Source organism: Euprymna scolopes, chromosome 46 (assembly GCF_053919585.1).
Source record: "Euprymna scolopes isolate OS-2025 chromosome 46, ASM5391958v1, whole genome shotgun sequence".
Classification (NCBI taxonomy): domain Eukaryota; kingdom Metazoa; phylum Mollusca; class Cephalopoda; order Sepiida; family Sepiolidae; genus Euprymna; species Euprymna scolopes.
In genome coordinates this window covers 194645602-194668388 of record NC_136527.1, presented here as the reverse complement: position 1 = coordinate 194668388, position 22787 = coordinate 194645602, and the positions used below count along the sequence as shown (strand labels likewise).

Here is a 22787-nt window from a genome sequence, read left to right as displayed (position 1 = left end):
TCCCTAAATTTACATCTCATTACGTGTCTCAGACCAACAGCTGATGTAACCTCAACCTCGTTATTTGTTTATGCAAACCAAAATCGTGTTTACATCTATTTTCTATTTTCACATTCCTTTTAGCGATATTATTATTTCAACTCTCAATCACTTTTTCCAATCCAATTGTTTATTTTTCTAATCATAATGTGATCCAGCGACCCGCTGTCGCTCGAATCAATTAACAACAGCAACATCAACAACAACAAGAATAATAATAATAATAATAATAATGTTTTGGTCCTTGGCCCCGCTTGCCACAATTAACTTACATACTACGCTATGATCACAGCCGAAGACTCACAATATAACACAAATAAAACATCTACATAAAAAAACAAAGGAATTCGATAATCTAGCAGTCGTGCGAGATTGCCCAGTGGTAGAGGTTTAGGCTTTTTATCATGGGGTCCCGATTTCAAATCACGCTAGATTCAGCTACTCTGATGAGTCGTAACTGACGAAGCACGAGTCAACTGACAATTATATTTTAAAAAGAATACATATGCCGCTCCACATTGGGGGGGGGGGCAATTTGTCAAAGTGAAAATTATTCTCAACTTGCATTCTTCGGTATAAATAATTTTAATGTCCACGGTCTCGCACAATTCTCAAAAAATCACGTCTAACATGTGATTTTTAGGTTGACTCGGGCACCATAAAAGCAGGTGGCTGTGGGGGGGGGGCAGAAGCGTTTAAACCTGTGTAGAGTTAACATCGTCAGATTTTTCCGAACTTGTTTACATTGGACTTGAAGGCAAGGCTATTGTAGTCGGTCAATAAGCAAGCCAGACAAACAGTGTTCCATGGGCGGACAGTTCTAAGAAAGAAGCGTTCAGACCTGTGTAGAGTAAAGAACGTCAGACTTTTCAAACTAGTCGGTCAAGTAGCAAACAAGCCGAACAGTGTTCCGTGGGTGGGCAGTTCTAAGAAAAAAAATCCAGACCCGTGTAGAGTGAACAACGCCAGACTTTTCCGAACTTGTTTACATTGGACTTGAAGGCAACGATATTGTAGTCGGTCGAGAAGTAAACCAGCCAAACAGTGTTCCATAGGCGGCAGTTTTAAGAAAAATGCGTTGAGACCTGTGTAGAGTGAACATCGTCGTGCAACTCCTCAGATTTTTCCGATTAAAACAAAAAAGAAATCGTCCAATTTTTTTTTATTGAATTGCCTACAAAGAAAGGTAAGATTAAAAAAAAATTATTTCCTAACTTTTAACAATTCAATGCATTTTAAATCAGTGTAATTTTATGCGTAAATCTCGATTTCTCCGTTGCCCGTAGACAGCCTTGCGTAAAGAAATTTAAACGATAAAATGTGCAGTTTTTCATTCAAAATGGCTGCCGACTATGAAGTCACTTGAATGCTTTTTTTTTTAATTTTCAATCAGTGCCTCCAAAAATATGTACATGAATTTATAGAAATCAATTTGCTAAAAAATATGTTCCTTTTTATTTTAATTTTATAAGGAAAAAAAATAAGTTCGTCTTATAAATGGATCCGTAAATGAACAAACATTAATTTAATAAACTTTTTTCTTCTCTCAAATTAAATTACAATTTCACTTTTTGGTACTTATACAAAACACGGACCATACTGAAATAGTAACGTTATGGTGAGAGGGAACATAAAACATCTTCTGTCGTTTCATCTAAAATTTATTAAACAACAAAAACCGTAAGAATTTAACCTAAACATCATATCTATCATGGAAAAATTAAAGTGTAAAGTAAACAGAAATCTTGTCCCTCAACTCCCTACATAGTATCCTTGCAATTATGTCCCAGCTCTCCACGTCAAAGTGACACTGTGCATTGTTTGGAGTGAAAACGCAATAAAAATATTTTTTCAATTATAAATATATTTATATATATATGTATATGTATGTGTATTTATTAATATATACCTTATAATATATCTGAATATATAAATAAATATATGTTTTTAATACACACATACACACACCCACACACACATATATATATAAAAATATATATATATATAAATATATCTATACATATATTTACATATTTAAACACACACACACACACACACATATATATATATATATATATATATATATATATGTTAGCAGATAGCTAACGCAGAACAGATATCTTAGACGTATTCGATTTACCACCGTTATTCATCATAGTTTTATGATTGGACAATACGTTCTAAATTTGATATGAAAACGTTTCATCACACGTAATTAACGAACTTTTAAAAATTGACAAAGTTTTATTATAATATTTTATTGTTTTTTGTCGCTTTTAATCTTTTTTTTTAAATTTTCATATTTTTATATTCATTGTATCCTTACGTTCTTCGTTCAGTTATTTTTTTAAAATACACGTTTGGATCAATTTAGTAAAGAAATACAAATCGACCAATGTTCCTGTTTTGAAAACAAACAAAATAGTAATAATCAATTTTTTCATCCGTTTTTTATTTAAGGTAAGATTTTTTTCGATATTTTATTTCCTTACTTTTAACAATCCCATGCATTTGAAATCCTATTTTCCCATAACTTTTTGTTATTTTAATGCATTTGAAACAAGTGTTTTATTTTTTATTTTATTTATTTTATTTATTTATTTATTTTTGCTATGAAAATCTCGATTTCACCCTTTGGGTTTGTATTACTGTACACATAGATTCGAAAAAGTAGTCAAAAAACAAATATATAACAAATAAATGTTATCAAAGGCAAGATAAGTTACTTTTCTACCTAAATGGATATAATTCCCGTGTTTTTATTCAATTTAACATGTTTATTCAGCTCGAAAAACATGCAGTGTTTACCGATGTATTGGAAAATTCAAAATGGCGGCCGAGTCTCTCTTAAACACGGTAAGTTCGGGAAAAGGTATTATAAATAATAAACTAGACAAAATACTGTTAGAAATTCGCTCAATATATATTACCGTGACATATATTCGGTGTTTTTTTAAATAGTATTTTGTCTAGTTTATTATTTATAACACCTTTTCCCGAACTTACCGTGTTTAAGAGAGAGTCGGCCGCCATTTTGAATTGTCCAATACATCGGTAAACACAGTATGTTTTTCGAGCTGAATAAACATGTTAAATTGAATAAAAACACGAAAATTATATTCAGTTTGGTAGAAAAGTAACTTATCTTGCCTTTGATAACATTTATTTGTTATATATTTGTTTTTTGACAACTTTTTTGAATCTATGTGTACAGTAATACACCCCCCTTTATAGGAGGAGAGTCTTGGTTTAGTTTAACTTTAATTTAAAAGTTAAACAGTAGAAACATTTAAATGATAAATGCGTAGTTTTCCACTCAAAATGGCTGCCGATTGTGTAGTCCACTTCAACGTTCACTATTTATCCTTCCAAAATATGTACATGGATTTTTAGAAAGAAATTTGCTATTTTTATTTTCAATTTCTTTGGGAAAATAAAAATCCATTTGTTTTATAAATGGATCCGAAATTGAACAAACTTTTTTTCTTTCAAATTAAATTACAATTTAACTTTTTGGTACTTATACAAAACACGAACCGATCAGAAATACTAACGTTCTTATTTAGAAACTCATGCTTAACGTAGTCAGCGAGAAAAAAAAAACTATCCTGTAGTTTCATCTAAAAATTAATAAACAACAGCTCATAAGAATAGAATTTAATCTGAACGTAAAGTAAAAGGAAACATAATCAATAAAAAAAAATGGTTTCATCTAAAAAAAAAATGGTCCCTCTGACTACGTGTTTCTAAGAATATAAAGGTATTTAGCAGAGAAGAAAACAAACAAACAAAAAAGGTAACAAAAAATTTAACAAATGTAAGAAAAAAGCGAGAAAGTAACATCTCAATTGAATGTTTGAATGTCGGCCATCTTGTCGTTCTTATTTACCAATGCGTTACTACTTTTTTTTTTTTTTTGGCTTTTTTGTTTTCGTTTGTAGGTTTTCTCTTCCCAAATATATATTCTTAAAAGCATGTTATTGTTCTTTAAATTAAAGAACTTTTTTTTTATTTTGAATTTTAACAAATCACAAACATGCTATATGGGTATAGTGTTAAAAAATATTGATTATTAAAGTGTATGGAACCATGAAATAAATATATTTAAAAAAAGTATTATTTTATTTTTATTTATATTAAAACTATTTAATATTCTATATTGGATAGGTCATCATTATTCAAGAAATACTTTTATAGATGTTTATATAAAAATATTTAAGATTAGATCATGTGAGATAGAGCAATATTAAAGAATATATGAAAATAGTAATATACTATATGGCATATGGAAACAACATGAGGTGTTAAAAGCAGTGACTGGAAAAGTCATCCCTTTTTTGCTAGGTAGGAAAACTGGTCCATTATTGAATAAATATCGATTGAAAACACATTTTATGATCGTTCTTGAAGAAGATATTGTCTTTAAAAGAGAACACAGATCCCATAATATTTACAAAAATATTTTTTAACTTTTGTTTTAAAAACTAAACCTGATCACGGAGTCAAGACACAAAAAAACGAAAACATAAATTTTATTTTATAAAATACTTTAACTTTAACACTTTTTAACACTGTTTGTTATTACGAAACAAAAATAAAAGAAAACGCTTACGTATTATCAAAGAAAGCAATTATTTTATTTAGAAGATTTAATTTAATTCTTGTACTAATACGAAACAACAGAAAAGAAAACATGGTACTTATGTATTTTTGGCACCGCCCCAAAATAATAACGTTATTACTTGGGGAGAGGAGGGTATCGTTTAAAAGTCATTTCGGGGGCATTTCTGCAGTATGCAGACGGCGGCTATTGTTAGGGGGAGATAACTCCAATTTCTCCTTGGTCGAAGAACACGGCAAATAAGTAACAAATAAGATTTTTTTCCGAACAGAAAAATACTTGAAAACCAAAACATTTCTTGTATTAAAATGGATGAATATATAATTGTAAAAACATTTATTTAAAAGTCTGCGTAAGAAAATATAATTATAATAAATAAATTTTTGTAATAAAAACTACATTGGATAAAGATTTAGAGTAAAATCGCTTTTTTTTTTTTTTTGTCTGACAAACAAATAATTAAAATGGAACATTTTTTTTAATTAAAGCGAATTTGGAGGGTTGACAACAAATTAACACTTTAAATGTTTTTTGACCGAGAAGAAGCGCGACCAGGAGACAGTTTAGAGAAATACGTCAAGAAGAGATAGCTGCCGTCCTTATACTACAAAAGTGCCCGTTGTTGTTCCGTGAAAACAAAAAGTGTTAAAACTAAATTAATTTTTCGGTACTTTACGAGGAACGTGGACCCTGCGTAAACGGTATTTTTATTTAATGCATGCTCCCTCAAAGCGTTTCACTTTCTTCGTTTATTTTTAATCGCGTATTTACTTTATTTTTTTTTCTTTGGGTAGATTTGATTCATACTTTTAATTCGTGATTGTTTTTATTTTACTTTTATTTCATTTTAATTTTTTAGTTTCTCCTCTTAATATTTCGTTAAATCATTTTTCATACATATTCAAATAATGCTTTCCTTTTTTTTTTTTATTTTGGCCTCAAATAGTACGTTCAAAAAGTTTTCGCGATTCAATAAACTAAAGAAAACCTTTTGCGCATGCGCTTTGAGGGAGCAATCATTAAAGTAAAAATCTGTTTATTCAGGGCCCACATTCCCCATGAAGTACCAAATTTTCTAAATAAAATATTTGTTTTATTATTTGGTAATACAAGAAGTGTTTTCTTTTTATTGATTGGTTCGTAATAACACAAGAAATGTTAAAAACTAAAGTAAGTTTTTTTTTATAAATATAGGGTTTCGCTTTTCGTGTCTTCCGTTCCGTTTCGTTACATAATCAACAATATCTGTTAAACTATATCTACCGCCGTATTTTCTTTAATTTTCTATTTTTCAGCGATTATCGAGACTCCCAAGACGTAATCATCTCATGTCGGATAGTACTTTTTTTTTCTTTTTTTTTTTTTTTTTACTAAATAAACTCTTTAAAATGAGTTGAACCACCAAATACTTTCGGAGCTAGGCAGAAAACGAACACTTAGAAAAATCAATTATTATTATTTTTTTTAAACAAGTAAAAGTATGGTTAAAAATATTATGGGATGTGTATTCTCTTTTAGAAACAATATATTTAAAAAAAACTGTCATAGAATATGTTTTCAATCAATATTTCTTCAATAAGGGGCCAGTTTTCCTACCTAGCAAAAAGTGTCGGTTTCCGGGTACGAGTTTTCTGGGGATGAATTATCCTAAATTCGTCGCAATAATATCCATAAATTACAAAAAAAAAAAAAACGATGATGTGTAGACCATTAATTAATAACTAAACAAATTTCGAAAAGATTAAAGTTCGGTACTTGTACAGTTTAATTAAGCCATAAAAAAATGAAAATATCGAAAAAGGTTATATTGCACGTATCCGTTATGGAACTATGTTCTCTGAAAAAACTTTCACTTAATTTCACCAAGTAGTGTTCTTTTTTTTTTTTTTTTTTTTTTTTTTACAGCTAAAAACCAATTTGCTATGATACCGATCAAAAGGTTCAATTTTAGGAAGAAAAGCTAGTAATAAAAATGGGGAAGGAGTATCGGAACTTTACATGGAGTTATCTCCCCGTGACGTGTTCAACAAATTACATAATGGCTGACTTCAATGCTCTATCGTAAGAACGTGTTTTTCCGCTGTAAAAAAAAAAGACTACTCGATCAAATTAAATTAAAGTTTCTTTTCGTAGATCTTAAGTCCAAAACGAATACGTACAATATAATTTTTTTTTTTGTCGATATTTTCACTTTTTAATACCTTGATTAAACTGTACAAGTACCTAAAGTTCTGCTAAAAATGCTGAAGATTAAAAAAAAAATACTTCCCTCATTACGATTCGATCTCTTTGGTTTCTTTTATTTACCAAACGTCAATTTTCGTCAATTGTATTCAAAATATATTCACAGTGATATTAAATTGTCTACATTATCGTTTTCAGTAATTTTTGGATATGTTCGTTTCTTCGACATGTCAATAAAGACGATACCATTGGTTTTATTTGAAAATTTGTATTTCGACTTTAGATCTAATAAAAAGCCCCTATTTAAATGTTATACTTATATTGGTGCCCGGAAAACTCGTCTCGGGAAAACTCGTCTCGGGAAAACTCGTCTCTGGGAAACTCGTCTCTGGGAAAACTCGTCTCTGGAAAACTTGACCCCGGAAAACTCGTCTCTTTTCGCTAGGTAGGAAAACTGGTCCCTTATTGAATAAATATCGATTGAAAACACATTTTATGATCGTTCTTGAAGGAGATATTGTTTTTTTTTTTTAAATAGACTGTAGCCCCCCCTCTAACATTTAAAAAAAATATTTTTACTTGTTTAATTTTTTTTTTTTTTTAAATAAAATCGATTTTCTAAGTGTCCGTTTTCTATCTAACTGGCTAAGTTCTTAGTGGTTTCACTTATTTTAAAGCGTTTATTATGTTCATACAAAGTTAATTACAATTTTTCGTTTGTTCTTATTTTAATGCTGTTTTTTTTTTTGGAGTCATAAAAACAATAAAAAAAAAATTAAAAAACAGGGAGCGATTCGATTCTTCGGTAGTTTTTTGCTTTGGTTTTTTTAATTATGATATTTTTTTTTGTTATGCTTTTGTTTTCTCTCATACCAAATGCACTCATGCGTTATTTAAAATTATAATTTTATCAATTATCAGCATTTATTGTCGTCCTGTTAAATTTTGCAAAAATTAACTGATAAATTAAAAGCGAAATATTTTTTGGCGCGAGAGATGCCATGTGCCCCATGTGCTAACAATCTCTCGTTAACTAATTTTTAATTTTGTTAATTTTTACTTCAAAATTCTAAAATTAATCATTAAGAGAAAAAGTAATCACTAAATAAATTTATTAATCAATTTTATTGAAAACTTCTCTATCGTTTATCAAGAATCTTTTAAATTTCATTTTTTGTTGGTTGTTTTTCGGGGGAAGATACAGTTTTTACCCCCCCCCCCTCTCTAAATTATATTTTAAAAAATATTAAACTTTATTATTTTCTTTTTAAAACCAAATCTCTCTCAGTAATTTCTTTAATTTTCTATTTTTTTTACGATTATCAAGACCCCAAGATGTGATATACCGGACATTATTTCTCGTTCTCACGTAACACTCGACATGTTTTTTGTTTGTTTTCTGTGGTTTTTTTTCTTTACCGAATAAACGATTCCAAATAAATTAAACAACAAACAACATAGTCGGCGAGGTAGAAAAATCGATTTTACCCTTTTATAAACAACAGAAAATAAGTAAATTCTTTTTATATTAATATAAAAAAATGCGGTCTCGTTTATGAACATAATAAACGCTTTAAAATAAGTGAAACCACTAAAAACTTAGCCAGTTAGGTAGAAAACGGACACTTAGAACATCGATTTTATTAAAAAAAAAATTAAACAAGTAAAAATATTTTCAAAAAATATTATGGGGCTATAGTCTATTTAAAAAAAACAATATCTCCTTCCAGAACGATCATAAAATGTGTTTTCAATCGATATTTATTCAATAAGGGACCAGTTTTCCTACCTAGCGAAAGGGGACGAGTTTTCCGGAGACGAGTTTTCCCGGGACGAGTTTTCCGGGCACCGTTATAAAATAGTTGTGAATGAAAATTTAAAATGTACATCTTTATATCTTGATGCGTGTGTAAATTAGTGATCTTTTAAACTAACGTATTTTAAACGAAAACAGAATTACGTACTTGTCATGTCAAAATAAGTACAAATTTTATGAATTACAAAAAAATGACACAGAAACAAATAATTTCAAGTAGAATAGAAGTTAAAAATTGTCGAAAGCACTCTTTTCTTGGGTTGTTTTAAAAATGGAATGGAAATTAAAATTTCGTTTCGTTTTACTGTTTTTTTTTTGTTTTTAATTTCAAATTTATTTCAAATTGCTCTGGTCCCATATTTTACTCAAATGATGGACAAACAAAATATATTTTTCCAGTAAAGAAGTTTAGATTTCTCAAATTGTCCTTTCCTTCTCACTCATACCGAAACAGCATCTTTTTCCAATTTTGTTTTTCGTTGGGCATTAACACATAGTTTGAGCAGCGCCATGTTCGACCTTTAGGAGTTTCTACACTATTGTGATGAAATTTCGGAAATCGTAATACTGAATTTCACATGAAAACCTTGGTATCTACGTTTGCTTCATACTTTTAAGATTATTATATCAAAAAATTTCGAAAATCGATAAGATAGAAAATTATTTATTAAAGAAAATAAAAATAGAATTTGATGAAAACGATCATAAGACACGAGAGTTCAAAACGGAGGTAATTTTCCGTTTTGATTTAAATAAGATAACGGCAATTTTCACTCGCTAACACGATTACAATTGTCTTTTTTTAAACAATTCAGTAATATTCAGGTAATTTCGACTGCATAATTTAGTAGCTACTCATTTCTCCAACACTCATAACATTTGACTTTCTTATTTAAAAATAAAACTACTTGAAGAATTTACGTGATTTTTGAAACATGATATTTTCCTTTCGTTAAAACATCGGGTGAAACAAATAGAAGCCTGGACTTCCATTCTAATTGTAAAACAAATAAACTAATTGTCATGAAAAAATGTAAAAATTTTGTAAATATTTTTTTTAACGAATGTTTTACAAAAATCAGTAATGCTTGATTTAAATTGCGTTCCAATGCCCTGGAAAACCTCATCAAATAACCTGTTTTTAAAAATTCAGGTAATCGGTCATCTTTCTATCAGTAGAGACCAATAAGTCTCCTATGATTCGTGAGTAAATTGCTGGAATATGTGTTAAATAGAGAAGTAATCAACCACCTCAGCAAAAAATAACCTTCTTAGTGACATGCAATATGGTTTCAATTCTGCTAGATCTACATCAGATATGCGAACGGTTATCTCATAGGATTAATGAATCTCTCGACAAAGGCTTCCATTCTAGGTTAATTGCTCTTAATATATCAAAGTTAGGTAGTACTAGAATGGAGTACTGTGGCCAACTTTTGGGCAGGAGTTGCAAGAAATATATTAGGCTGCTTTGACAAATATATTTCGTAGCCTAATGGGGTATGCTCTTTGCTTTTCCCTGCAAGCTCTTTCCCACAGCAGAGACGTTGCAAGTGCTCGGCTGAGTTCCAATCTATGGTTCCCCTCGCCAAACCTTCACGAAAAACACCCGTCTAGCTGAAATCACTATCAATAATTTTCCTCGCTCTTTATCTGTGCCTAAACCTAAGTGTAGATTCCATGAACAAGGTTTTTTACTTAGAACTGCCATCCCGTGAAACCCGATACAGTTTACCTGATTTTTATCTGACTACAATTTGGTAATCTGTAATCTAACGTAACGAATTCCCGATGAATCGTCCTCTTAAGTAATCCAATTTACCAAATTTCCACGACTAACGATTACTACGATATTACCCAATTAACTTATATACACTCAATCACTCTTATCTTTACGTGCTCCCCGGCTTTGATATATGATTATCTCTATGTGAAAAATAATGTTAATAAAAAATATCATTCACTAAAATTTAAAATAATCTTTAAAATTTAAATAAAGTTATTGATTTCGCCTTGCTTGATAACCGACACGAATTAAAAATTATGAATCCCCAATAAAAAAAATCACCTTAAATATATTATTCATTCTGAAATTTAGATTTTTGCTTATTTTATTAAAATCATATGTGATTCGAAGAATATAATGACTTTTAGATTTTTGTCAAAAATGTGTTTATGTAAAACTTATGTGATTTCTCAGAAAACTACAATGTTTACCATAATGACAATTTATTTTGAAGTTGGTCGAATCGTTTATATATTAAATTATAATTTACACACCTCCCTCTATTTCTCGCTCCATTTCCTAACAGATATATTTCTTATAATAACGATGGTAATATTCACACACACACACACACACACACACACACACACACACACACACACACACACACACACACACACACATACATATACACACCTCCCTCTATTTTTCGATCCATTTCCTAACAGATATATTTCTCATAATAACGATGGTAATATTAACACACACACACACAAACACACACACACATATATATATATATGAGTTTTCATTAAAAGAGATATACGTTTATAATGTATGTATTCAATAAGGTTATCTTAAAATTGCAACGATGAACATATGTAACTTTATTAAACATTTAATTCGCATACTTTTCATTAATTTATCAAAGCAGAAAATGTTCACGTTTTCTTAGTCTCAAAAGGAAACGTAATTCTCAAGCGAATTAGAATGTTTTAAAATCCGAATTCCAGTAAAATACATCAACCCGTTATGAATAAAATATTTTAGACACACCGATATGCAGAAGAAATAAGTTTTGTTCGTACACCATGATAAGAATAGGTCCATTCTAAATGTCATATTAAAATCCTTAATGAGATTTCAATGTTACTACACTTTACTAATTTATTTAAGGTGAAAAAAAAAAAGAAATAAATATGAAAAATCATAACAAAACTATACAAATATAAGAATAATAAAAAAAACGCTAGAAAAAGTTGGATGAAATAATTCGTTGAATTCTAGTAACAATTTGTTAAATTCCAATAATAAAAAATAAAACCTTACTAATTCACTGCTTTCGATTTCTTTTGTGTATACAAATATGTATTATCATGTACCGTGATCGAACTGAGGGAGCGATTTGCCCCTCATTGGGGAGCCGGGTGACAATAAGATAGCTTTAATATCTCTCGGGCAACGGCGGATATCCCAATACTTGAACTGAAATATAGATATATTTAGCTTTGTTTGAAAATAAGAGATATATTGTTGTTTGAGAGGTGGACAACAGGAAATGTGAGAATGTTAGAATAATCGACTGTACTTGCCAACCTAGAGAATCATTCAGACTGTGGCTGTCTGAATGATGGGACGTGACCTTTTGAGGTCATGGGAATTGAGTGTTGATTTTGGTCCCCAGATTTCCAAACTCTCGACGAAAGTCGAGCTGCAAACATATAATCCGCACCTGCATGTCGTAATTTGATTGGCTTATGAAACTTTCCACTCCGACGCCCTCTCACTATATAATGTTAACCCGCTCAAAGATTAAGCAGATTCTCGTTTGATTCCAAGGGGAACAGATTGCGTGAAATGTCGCCGTTCCCCAAGGACTGATAACGCCCCCTATCCCTACCCCTCTGAGTGCCGTCTGCGAAGAGAAGACTAAAGATTTCAGACGTTTAAAACTTGCTAAGAGCTAAACAACATATTGTAAAAAAAGTCTGTAAATATATTTTGTGAAATTAACCTTCAGTAGAAATAGAATTCATGCCTGCGTGAGTTTTGTTATTCGTTTTCAGCATACCAGGAATCTGATGTGACCGCCTCTCAGAGATTTCAACGACAGGAGTCGAAGTTTTTCCAAAGGTCAGTGGGGTGACCTTAAAGAGAGAGAGAAACGTTGGGTCACAATCAGACGTTAAGTTTAAAAATAAAATCGCGATGATCGATCATTAAAACTGCTTATATCATTTGGGTAGTAAAATATAGGAAATATAAAAATGCATTAAAAAATGTGGGATGAAATATTTCGTTGAATGAAAAAACTGAAATCTAAAAATAAAAAGTAAAAAAACAAAACCTAATTCTATAAAAGTCACTATTCTGAGTATTAACAAATGTTTAATGTTTGCAAAATAACCAGTTTAATACAGATACAGGTTGTTGCACGAGCCATATCGAGAACAAATAAACGGCTATATTTGCACACAGTTTAATACAAATATTGAGAACATCTATAATATAAATCAAAGCTGTCCGTTTGTATGTATGTATGTATGTATGTATGTATACCTGCCTAAAACTTTTGACAGAGGCGACGGATTTTCACGAGATCACGTTTGGAAGCGCGATCCTTCGGAGAACAAATATCAAAAGATTGGCTAAAAACATTAACTCCTTCACCCTCAACTGAGCACTTTTTTACAATTATGAGTTGCTTTTTTCGCCATATTTTAAAAAAGTTATCCCCAATTTTACATTGACTAGCCTTAACTTTCGTCACTTCCGGTTTTCCGATGAATGCAACAGCAAGAATATCACGTTTTTCTTCACGTTCTTTTCCCCAATCGCGGTACGGGTTCGAGTCTGCTTGCCTTCTACCACTTTTTTTGCACACACACACTTCACAACATCCGGGCAACGCCGGGCACCCAGACTAGTTAATAATAAACGACAATATATTTCTATGCGTGTGACTTAAAATGAAAGTACTTTAAAAGACAATCCTATTAACCATTGCTAAGTAACTGGATTCTATAATGATTTGGATTATTAACTTTAAAAGTATACTTCGTATTTAAATTCACCTTTTTCTTTATTATAAAAGTATTATATGTCCATTGCTAACAATATTATTGTATTCTTAGCAGTAATAACTATGCTAGTAGTATGCTTATCGTTTCTAAAAATTCCTACTATATTATTGTTTATTTTACTTTATTAATTGCATAATTCCTTTATCTATTAAAAAATACTATGAATATTATTAACTATTTAAACAATATAAATGTGAATTAAGAGTTTATTTCTGTGATTTTTAAATGTTTTATAAAATTATGTTTCTTGTTTTGTTGGCACGAAAAAAAAACAATATTGAATTTTATTTATTTTTTATTTGCAGATGTTCCTGCTGGAATGTTTTTAATGAATATTAAATAAAGCATACGAGAACTCACACTGGAGAAAACTCACATTCGTGTAAACTGTGTGGATAATCTGTTTCTAAAGAAACCAAAGTTAGTGAGACTTATGAAATCTCACACTGGGGAACAGCAACATTCTGTTGAAGTGTGTGGATATTCTTTTATTGAAAAATCAAAGTTAGTGAGACATAATAATATACACAAGGTAAAAATCACATTCTTGTGCATTGTGTGGATATTCTTGATTTTAAAAATCAACATTAAAGACACATACGAGAGTTCATACTGGGAAAAGCCACATTCTTGTGAAGTGGACGGATATTAATTTTCTCGAAAATCAACATTAAAGACACATGAGAACTCAAATTAAAGAGAAGCCAAATTTTTGTAAAGTGTGCGGATATTTTTTTCTCAAAATCGGATTTACTGATTAATATGAGAACTCAAACTGAAGGTGTGAATATTCCTGTCCTTAAAATCAGCATTTTTTGACACATATGACAACTCACACTGGGAAACAGCCACATTTTTGTGAAGTGTGCAAATATTCTGTTTCTGAAAAATAAAACTTGGTGAAACATGAGAACTCACACGATGGAAAAGCAACATTCTTGTGAAGTGTGCGGATATTATTTTTCTAAAAAATTGGATTTACTGATTCATATGAGAATTCATACTGGGGAGAAGCCATATTCCTGTGAAGTCTGTGGATATTCTTTTTCTCGAAAATCAACATTAGTGAGACATATGAGAACTCACACTGGGGAAAAGTCACATTCTTGTGAAGTGTGCGGATATTCTTTTTCTCAAAAATCGGATTTACTGATCCATATGAGAACTCACACTGGGGAAAAGCCATATTCTTGCGAAGTGTGCGGATATTCTTGTTCTCGAAAACCAACATTAGTGACACATTTGAAAACTCACACTGGGGAAAAGCCACATTTCTGTGAAGTGTGCGGACAATCTTTTTCGAACAAATCATACTTGGTAGGACATATGAGAACTCACACAAGGGAAAAACCACATTTTTGTGAAGTGTGTGGATATTCTTTTTCTAACAAATCAAACTTGTTGAGACACATAAAAACTCACACTGGCGAAAAACCATATTCTTGTGAAGTGTGCGGATATTCTTTTTCTCAAAAATTAACATTAGTGACACATTTGAGAACTCACACTGGGGAAAGGCCACATTCCTGTCAATTGTGCGGATATTCTTTTTCTAACAACCCAAACTTGCTGAGACATGTGAAATCTCACAATAGGGAAAAGCCACATTCTTGTGAAGTTTGCGGAAATTCTTTTTCTTACAAATCAAACTTGCTGAGACATATGAAGACTCACACTGGCGAAAAGCCATATTCTTGTGAAGTGTGCGGACATTTCTTTTCTCAAAAATCAAATTTAGTGATTCATATGAGAACTCACACTGGAGAAAAGCCACATTCATGTGAAGTGTGCGGAAATACTTTTTCTAACAAATCAAACTTGCTGAGACATATGAAAACTCACACTGGGGAAAAGAAACATTCTTGTGAAGTGTGCGGATATTCATTTTCTCAAAAATGGGATTTAAAGATTCATATGAGAACACACACTGGGGAAAAGCCATATTTGTGTAAAGTATGTGGATATTCTTTTTCAAGAAAATCATTTTTAAATGTTCACATGAGATCTCACACCTTGGAGCGAACTTAAATGCCTACTAGACACTGTCCTTGAGTGTCTTATGCCCCTCTGTACAGGGGTTTGTCGGAACAACCTGGCATGAGGATACTTTTTCCATAGACGTAAATCTTGATTAGATATTCAAAATCACATAGTATTTGCTGACCAAACAAGATCTCACTATGGTTAATCCAGATTAGCTTTTACAAGGAATGGTACACCTTCTCCAAGTGATGTTACCTCAAGTAGCAGCACGAAGCTTGATACTCCACCAGGCTAGATAAATTCTTGTCCTGGAATCCAGTAAGACCAAGATACCAAAATAAAAGATATACTACAACATATAAAATGGTTAATTGGGGAGAGGAAAATTATGTTCTCAACTTCTTTACTAACTCAGTGTTTGAGAAATAAAGAACTGAAATGGAATATTCGAATATCTATGTATCTCATATAGAATTCAAGTTTTAGCCCCAGGTCGTGGGCCACTTGATTTCTGAGAACTTCGAGTGAAGTGAAATAAAACAAAAATAAAAGGTGATACCACAGTCAGCCAATACATTACACGAGGATAACTACCAGTCCATGACCAAACTGCACCAAGCATCCTATCTCCATGTCGCTTGACAAACCTCAATGGAAACAGAATGGAGATTAAAACCAATCATGGTCTATCAAAGAGAAGCAGGACCTCCTGCACTGCTACCACTACTCAAAATTTGAAAAATGGGGACGCATCCTAGGTGAGATACTTACCAAAAAAGTAAGAGCCTCAACCTCCCAGCAAAGAAAGAAGAGGCATCCTTTGCCAGCCTGCGATCCCTCATCTCACATATGGGAAGAACTATCCCACAAAAAGAGGCAGACCACATCAGATGTGTGGCTCTGAGAACCACTAAAGACCTCTATAAGGTAATGGATGAGAGGACAAGACGAAGACGTTGCGAGCCTATCCTTTTTATCGTTATTTTCAAGGCAGGTGCTCGTCTGAACTCCAATATCTGGTCCCCCCTCGCCAATCTTTCACGAAAAACACCCGTCTAGCTGAATCCACTGTGAAATATTCCTCCCACTCTTTATCCGTGCCTAAATGAAAACGTGGATTCCATGAACAAAGTTTCTTTCTTAGAACTGCACGCCTGTGGAACTCTGTTCCGTCTGCCTGCTTCTCTCCGGACTACAACTTGGATGTGTTCAAGTCCAACGTTAACAAATTCCTAATGAACCGCCCCCTTAAGTAAACACTTCATCAAATCTCCACACTAACGTAATGTACTTGCAATAACCATTATCCCTGGGTAGCTTTCGGGCCTTGATAAGTGGTGACCACTGTGTAAACAAAGGAGGTAGTATTGAAAAGGGAAGAAGGTTGGACAACACAATATGCAAAACTAAAGCATCAAAGACAAAAGAACAGCAACCTGCAGATGGACCTTTTTTATTTTTATCCTGGAAAAGCCAACATTCCTCCAGTGTTATGAAAGCCTGAAATTGTTAATCACAAGCAACAGATGGAAAAAACAATAAACATTCCAAGAATCCAATTTCCAACAACAATATTTTTGATGTCAGTGTATTTTTGATGTCAGTGCCTTAATAAAGCTAAACGAGAATAATAAAATACAAGTAAATAAAATTTAAAAAAAAACTGACAATTTGCATTCCTGTTAACGTATGCATACTTTTCTGCATAATCAATCTTATTGTAAGAAGTCGCACTGAATACTGAAAGAAATAAAATATTTATGATTGACGCAACTGAAAGAATCAAACAAAACAATGGAAAAAGTGTAACAAAATACTGTAAACAACCGAATATTGCCTTGATAATGCCTATGTAAAAAATATATATATATAAATATAATAATGAGAGAGCCATTAATATATATGAAATGAATTATTTAACAATATTCATTTTATATACATACAAATTCTAATGATAAATCTATTGATTTAATTAAATACATTAATTAAAAATATCCATTTGATATACATGTGGGCCAAAATAAGGGTCCTATTTTTAAAAATTCATAAATTCATGTAAGTTTTAAGAAGTGTTTTTCGGCCAAAATTTGTTTTGTTTATTTCAAAAAAATCTCGGAAGGGTCAGTCTACATACACATAAAGTTTGGTGAGTTTAACTTTTTATTTTGTGGAAGTTATTCAAATTTAAGGATAGGACCCTTATTTTGGTCCACCCTATATATAAACATCATAATGAGAAACCATTGATCTAAATTAAATAAATTATTTAAAAATATTTATTTAATATTTATAAAAATAATGAGATAGCCATTAATATATATGAAATAAATTAATTAAAAATATCCATTTGATATATATATATATATATATACAAATCATAATGATAAATCCATTGATCTAAATAAACTAAGTAAATACAAGCTTAAGTATGAACGAAATATTAAACATCTTTATGTCCTTTTTGCAAAAATAAAAAGGATATAAACTATTTAACATATATTTTATCAAAATAAAACGAAAAAAAAGGTAGAAACTATCGGCATATATTTTTAGCAAATTAAACTGAAAAAAGTATGCCCTTTTCTCGCGTCTCTAAGAGTCTGGTAGTTTTCTTGAGGTGTTAAATTGCTTCTCTTCGGAGAAGCTAGTAAAAGGGAGCAGAAACCATTTATTTATAGCAACTGGAAGAATAAAACTCTATTAATGGAGTTGAATTATCAGTTCTAGGAAAGACGATGTTCGTCGAAAAATTTCTATCATAATAGGAATAAATACTTGGTTTAAGGAAAAAAGGGGGGATGGTGCTCCGAGCATTGTTGACCTTGAAGCCTGACCTTGGGGGGGATATACTTTTTTTGGCGTCTACACCCTGGCAAGGTTTTTTTTTTTTTGCAAAGCGGGCGAAAATGTCGGAGTTTTAAAATTGCGCGCGCAGGAAGTTTTCTAGCGGTCCAATCAAATGCCTGAAAAAGAAACCTTGGCATTCAGCGTTTCAGCCAATAAAGCTCGCCCTTCCATGTACAATTTTCAAACAACAAAAGTTATACTAATAATATTAATTTATAATAAAGTTACATCGTGTTACATACAGGGTAATTCTGTGGTGAATTTTGGCAGTCCCTATCAATCTTGGTTGTGATAACTGATTGAGACATCTTTTTAATATTTGGATTGTGTAGATGGACTAGAAAAACGTACCATTAACATCGTAACACCGGCTATAATTGCCGACTTAAATACTTTATGGAATAACCGTGATGATACTCTTCGTTGATCTGGTCCCTATACTCAAGAGAACTGCTAATAATTTTAACAACATACAAAAATAATGTAAACGCGAGACAAAAATCGTTCCTGTGTATTGATGTTTTTGAAGCCATAGACATACCCATTTTTAAGAAATCTAAAAAAAATCATGCATCCTCTACATTGGTTATGCATTTTGGTACCGGGTTATTTGTAAATAGTGTTTTCAGGAAAAATTCAAGTTTCACCCTATATTTTTTTAATACTGACAACCCCCTCCCCTTCCAAAGGTTTAAATCGCATTGGAAAAAAATCTTATTTCAGCACGGTACCAAAATACATATGTATCCAAAATCGTATTCTGCATTGTTCAACGTTTTTAATATTAAAAAAAGAACATGTATTCATTGTAAAACTTCTGATCTTCTTCAGTTTTAAGTCGGGTTTTCCGTGACTCTCGGTAGGCAACGTCCGGGGAACGATGAAAACCGGCAGATTATACAGACTGCGCAAAGAGAAACGAATACGAGCCAACAGACGATAAAAATAGTAAGAAAAATGTAAAGGAATGCTTTTAATAAGAAAAATATATATATAAAAATGGCAGAGTATCATTGTGTCAACGTATTATAAACAACCCCCACATATTAAGAACGGCTTTAGGAATAAACACCACGGACCCTAGAAGCCGCTCTTAACGCAGCTCCTGGGCTCTATCAGTTCTTTCTTCATTACCGCGAGATTTCCCGCATCGTCTCCTCCAACCGAGGAACCCATTTCACTGGCGAAGTCTACAAGGATTTCTGCGAACTAACCTCAGTCACCCGGGAACTTCACTGCCCATGGCGACCGCAAAGTTCAGAGAACATCGAGAGGCAACACCGGACTTTAAAGAATGCTCTCTACATGATCTGCGAAGATAGAAATTGCGAATGGACGGGCGTCCTCGAATCCGTAGTATCCTCGATGAATATCACAGCCAACACTGCCACTGGCGCATCCCCGCACTACGTTATCACCGGCCGCCAACCACACATCAGTCTACCAAAGATGCCCCGCCAAGCCATTGTTAATAACACTTCAGGTGCTTATGGTATGCAGATAAACGCTTTGATCCGACAGGTGCACCAACGGGTTGCCCTGGCGAACAATGAGGCTGACCAAAAAATGGAAGCCAAACTAAACCAAGGCACCTTTAAAGACCCTATACAGGTTGGCGACAGAGTACTACTCCACCGACCGAAATCCACAATAGCACACTCGTCACACTTGCCTTGGATAGGTGATTTTGTAGTCACCAAAACGAACGGTTTGGTGATCCAAGTAAAAAAAATGAAAACGGTGAAACAGATTGGGTTCACCGCGGACACATCCGCCAGTTCATACCACGATCAAATAACCTACAACACAGGGATCTACCACTTCCACCTCCCCCCTCCATCCACGCCAAGCCAAATTCCCGATCACTCCTTGACTCGCCTCCCCACATTTTCGTCAGGGGGGGGCATCACAGCACAAATAACTGCAGTTCTAGAGGTGGTGCGGGTGCGGAAAGTCAAAATCTAACGAAGCGATCAACACGCTAACGACTCCCAGCACGCTTCCAAGACTTCGTTATGTGCCACCAGACAAAGTAAAAAACATGCACATGCAGGCGGACGACAACCACATGGCAACAGTCTCGAATCATGGTACGATCTAATGGGGATGTTACAAGATGATATATTGTTCTGATGCGAGAAACGAAGTTTTTGTCATCTCGAGTGCGGAGAAAAGGGGATTTTCGAACATCTGCGGGGTAGTCTGGGCAGAACTTCTGGAAAAAAGAAAGAAAAAGGTGCAACACATGTCCGACCGGAAAATCTCAGCCGCTACGGGATTTTCTATTCACAAGTGAACTGTATTTATTTGTTTGTTTCTATGGTTATTCAATAGTTGCGTATCACGCGACATCTCCACAACGTTACGAGCAGACAAGCCACGCCTATACCCCGCGTCATGGAACAACCAGACAGACGAGCCGGCTCTAAACCCTGCTCTCGCCTCTAGACGACCCTTACAACTTAACAAGACTTTATTGTGACCATTATAGATGCCGATAAAGGATTCAAACAAAACCTCACTGATTTGTGGTAAATAAATATATGTTCAACTTAATCAGTTATCATATTCTTGTTTTGTCAACCATCGCATTTTTTCGCCCACAATATATAGAATATAACAGTTCGTTTTCTGTTTCGGTTGCTAATATTAACATTAAAAGTTGTCTAAATTATTTTTCATTTTAAATTAAAAATACATTTAACTTAAAAATATAACTTAAAATTATTATTTTTTATTCAACATAAGTAAAAATAAGTTGTTTTAGCTGTTTTGTATTTCACATTTGTAAAAGAAAACAAGAAAACTAAAGTTCAAGTCAAATTGAAACTGAATTTTTTTTTTACGTTTGAATAAAAAATAATTATCAAAGAAAAAACAGTCGTGTTCTCGTCTAGTAATTTTTTTTTTTATTCAAGAAAATAAAAGGTACTCCTTAAAAAAACTATCCCCCCCTAAAAACAAAAAAAAAACAAATAAACACGGCAAAAAATATCTACCAAGAAAATAAAACATAACGAAATAATCCGAAAAGCGCAAAGCTCAAGGCGCCCCCCAAAATAAATAAAATAAAAAATAAAACATAACGAAATAAAAAAAAGAAAGAAAAAAAAGGCCAGTTGTCAATTTGGTTTCATCTCGTTTTCCGGTACACTCGATCTGACTTTTTGATCACTCGTCTAGTCGGCCATATTAGATATTCATCGTTAGTTATTTACACGAGACATACACATTTAATCATGATTTTCTCTAGTTCAAATGGGTGCAGTAAATAAACTTTTAACTCGAAATGACCCCTAATATACTAATGTATAACATAGGACACAGAAAAGAAACATTTATAATGCATACACAGTTTTATTTTCTCATATAATCAACATTCGCTATCAATGAATATTATCTGCATTTTATATGTAATTTCATTCTAAAATGGATAAGTATCGAAAATTTCACGAAAATCTGACCATTAGCTGATTTTTGCTAGATTTATTAAATACGGGTATGTTTACACGTTCGGGATGTCTACTACATGGGAACATTATTTTAAAGCGCCAATTATGTAAACACGATTTTCGTCTCGCAATTTCATTATTTTCGTTAGATGAAATTTTATTTTTTTTTTTAAATTATTACTGGTTTATTTTGTCCTTTTAAAATGGTACAAAAATTATACTGATAATATTAATTTATAATAAAGTTACATCGTGTTACATACAGGGTAATTATGTGGTGAATTTTGGCAATCCCTATCGATCTTGGTTGTGGTAACTGATTTTGAGACATCTTTTTAATATTTGGATTGTGTAGATGGACTAGAAAAACGTACCATTAACATCGTAACACCGGCTATAATTGCCGACTTAAATGCTTTATGGAATAACCATGATGATACTCTTCGTTGATCTGGTCCCTATACGCAAGAGAACTGCTAATACTTTTAACAACATACAAAAATAATGTGAATGCAAGACAAAAATCGTTCCTGTGTATTGATGTTTTTGAAGCCATAGACATACCCATTTTTAAGAAATCTAAAAAAAATTCATGCATCCTCTACATTGGTTATGCATTTTGGTACCGGGTTATTTGTAAATAGTGTGTTCAAGTAAAATTCAAGTTTCACTCTATTTTTTTAATACTGACAACCCCCTCCCCTTCTAAAGGTTTAAATCGCATTGGGAATAATAAAAAAAAAAACAATATTTCAGCACGGTACCAAAATTACATATGTACCCAAAATTTTATTCTGCATCGTTCAACGTTTTTAATATTTAAAAAAAAAACATGTATTCATTGTAAAACTTCGGAGCTTCAGTTTTAAGTCGGTTTTTCCGTGATTCTCGGTAGGCAACGTCCGGGGAACGATGGAAACCGGCAGATTATACAGACTGCGCAAAGAGAAACGAGTACGAGGCAACAGGCGATAAAAATAGTAAGAAAAATGTAAAGGAATGATTTTAATAAGAAAAATATATATAAAAAAGGGCA

The 22787-nt window shown here is 32.3% G+C and overlaps 1 protein-coding gene across 1 annotated transcript; it reads left to right on the top strand.

Annotated features, from left to right (window-relative positions):
- Positions 1–2174: 2174 nt before the first annotated feature.
- Positions 2175–15648, top strand: LOC145271441 (uncharacterized). Its single transcript, XM_080126970.1, has 2 exons — positions 2175–2499; positions 13775–15648. The coding sequence occupies exon 2, from the start codon at positions 14376–14378 to the stop codon at positions 15495–15497; it is 1122 nt and encodes a 373-aa protein (XP_079983096.1). The 5' UTR covers positions 2175–2499; positions 13775–14375; the 3' UTR covers positions 15498–15648.
- The last annotated feature ends 7139 nt before the right edge of the window (positions 15649–22787 follow it).

Bases quoted from the DNA above. Each gene is read 5' to 3' on its own strand.
- LOC145271441 (XM_080126970.1), top strand. From the start codon at position 14,376: ATGAGAACTCACACGATGGAAAAGCAACATTCTTGTGAAGTGTGCGGA.